The sequence below is a fragment of the Seriola lalandi genome, unplaced genomic scaffold, assembly GCF_002814215.2.
Source record: "Seriola lalandi dorsalis isolate HSWRI2012SDOR001 ecotype SW California unplaced genomic scaffold, Sedor1 jcf7180001975762, whole genome shotgun sequence".
Taxonomy (NCBI): domain Eukaryota; kingdom Metazoa; phylum Chordata; class Actinopteri; order Carangiformes; family Carangidae; genus Seriola; species Seriola lalandi.
This window is the reverse complement of record NW_019446428.1, coordinates 1-2129: the sequence shown is the minus strand read 5'-3', so window position 1 is coordinate 2129 and position 2129 is coordinate 1. Positions and strand designations below refer to the sequence as shown.

The 2129-nt window shown below is 42.5% G+C and overlaps 1 protein-coding gene across 1 annotated transcript; it reads right to left on the bottom strand.

The window, feature by feature from the left end:
* Nucleotides 1-10: 10 nt before the first annotated feature.
* Nucleotides 11-1988, bottom strand: LOC111655834 (lymphocyte antigen 75-like). Its single transcript, XM_023407371.2, has 3 exons — nt 1810-1988; nt 641-844; nt 11-274 (listed from the first exon to the last, which is right to left on the bottom strand). The coding sequence occupies exons 1-3, from the start codon at nt 1961-1963 to the stop codon at nt 99-101; spliced, it is 534 nt and encodes a 177-aa protein (XP_023263139.1). The 5' UTR covers nt 1964-1988; the 3' UTR covers nt 11-98.
* Between the last annotated feature and the right edge of the window lie 141 nt (nt 1989-2129).

Below are 2129 nucleotides of genomic sequence, written 5' to 3'. Positions count from 1 at the left end.
ACACACACACACACACACACACACACACACACACCATGCAAAAAGGCTGACTACAATACAAGTGGGGTTACAGAAAAATGCATGCCCTCAGAACAACATCAGCATAAAGACACCTCTCCAGAGTAGAAGACGCAGCTGGTGTCCTGAGTGGGCTGGACTGGTTCGTTTGGAGCCCAGTAGGTGAAGGTGACGGGTGCATGGTCGATCCACTTGAAGACCGTAGGGTTCATGTTGGTCCCGGTCAGACCGATCCACACATCCAAGGGCTTGCCGTCTGATGGATCATAACGCAAAAATAAAAACATCACTTTATGGACATATTTAAAATCAAACTCCAACGGTCAAGGCAGGGGTCTGTTGATTCACATTCTGAATTTAATCCTCATTCCCACAATGTTCAGGAGTGCAAAGGAAAAAAGTAAGGCAGTAGAGTGTAAATCAGCTTGTTTTATGAAATCCACACTCGAGTGATTACTTTGTCTGTACGGTAAATCAAGAGAAAAGCAAAGAGGCCACACCCCATTCAACACAATTGTCAAATTTGCCTTAGCAGATATTTCACTTGTTCAAAGAGAAATGACTAGTTCACAGCTCATCGCCAAGAAATATTACATTAGAAAAATGAAAATGAGAGTTTTACCTGCGTGGAAATGAGTGCTGATCATCTCTTTGCTGTCGATGGAGTGGAGGCTGGCCAGAAAACCTTTTCCTCCTCCCTCTGTTTTGTTACACAGCTGCTGGGCGTCTGTAAAGTTTTGAGGCTTATCCTTCACTAACTTGTAACACCAGCCATTCCACGGGACCCAACCGTCAGCACACACTGTTTCATTATACACAAAAGACTCTGTAGAGAGGGAGAAAGACAGGTAGAGGCCATGAAGGGAAATCAGGTCAATTGTATCTCCATATCCCAAAATCACAAATTTGACTCAAAGGACTTTATGGTCTGAACAACGTTTGACACCTTCTATCCTTGGATCCTCGATCTGAATAAGGAAAAACCTTTTAATACGGAAAAAAAGGGAGAAACAGAAGGGAGGAGTGATCTCACTTGAAATCACTGAAATAACTGGTACTGATACTACAGAGAGCAGAAGTACAGCTGCTGTTAATGCACCTAATATAGTCAGGCCAGTTGCTGTTAAAAACAAAAAGAAGAAAAAGAATTGGAAGCATCACCTAGTGTATTTATATCAATTTTATTCACTATTGGTGTGTGTGTGTGTGTGTGTGTGTGTGTGTGTGTGTGTGGGGCTTCAAGGATCCTGTCACTTCATCCATCAGTTGGATCAAACAAAACGCTTTGGATGTACTGTATGAAGCTATGGGCTGTTATCGTGCAACGGCCTGACTCTATGGATGGCAATATTGTTCCCACCATTTTGGCTCAGAGTCCGAATGAAATATCTCAACAACTACTGAATGGATTGCTATGAAATTTGCTAGTTATTCAACTTCTGACTTTGGCGACCCCCTTATTTTTCCTCTAGAGGAAGAGGTGGGCATTTGTGATATTTGAGTGAAATATCTCAACAACTATTGGATGGATTGCCATGAAATCTATAGACATTAATGTCCAAGTCTGGATGAATTACTGCTATTACTGCCATTCCTGTCAGCTTCAGCTGTACTTGATTTTTATTACTAAGTAGCAAGTGTTAGGATGCTAACACAACCATTTAACTCAAAACGCCACCATGCATAAGTACACCCTTGCAGAGCTGCTAGCATGGCTACAGACTCTCAGTCCTATTTAAATATGTTCAGAAGAAATATTTGTGCAGACAGCGAGGGCACCAGTTCACCTACCTGTTGTTGCCGTGCGAGACGCATTGACACTCTTCTTGCAGATGTATGGCAGCCGTTTGTTGCACGCCTCAGATTCAAAGTTCTGTTTAGAGTTGAGGACTCCACAGTCTGACTCAATAAGTGAGGAGGTGGGTGGCATTCCTGTCAAGCACATTCCCCCACACACAATGAGTAAAAATAAAATCCCATATTGAATTTGACAGCAGAGAAGAAGATCGGCATTTAACACTGGGTATCTTTCTCGATTCAGCTTATCGAGGTTTCATAAAAGAAATGTTTTATGCTGCAATGCTGGTTCGACAGGTTAGACAGTGCTGCCA

Coding starts and splice junctions, on each gene's coding strand:
- LOC111655834 (XM_023407371.2), bottom strand. CDS start 1,963: ATGTGCTTGACAGGAATGCCACCCACCTCCTCACTTATTGAGTCAGAC. Junction 845..1,809: donor GTCTCGCACGGCAACAACAG/GTAGGTGAACTG, acceptor CCCTCTCTACAG/AGTCTTTTGTGTATAATGAA. Junction 275..640: donor CAGCACTCATTTCCACGCAG/GTAAAACTCTCA, acceptor ATGATCCATCAG/ACGGCAAGCCCTTGGATGTG.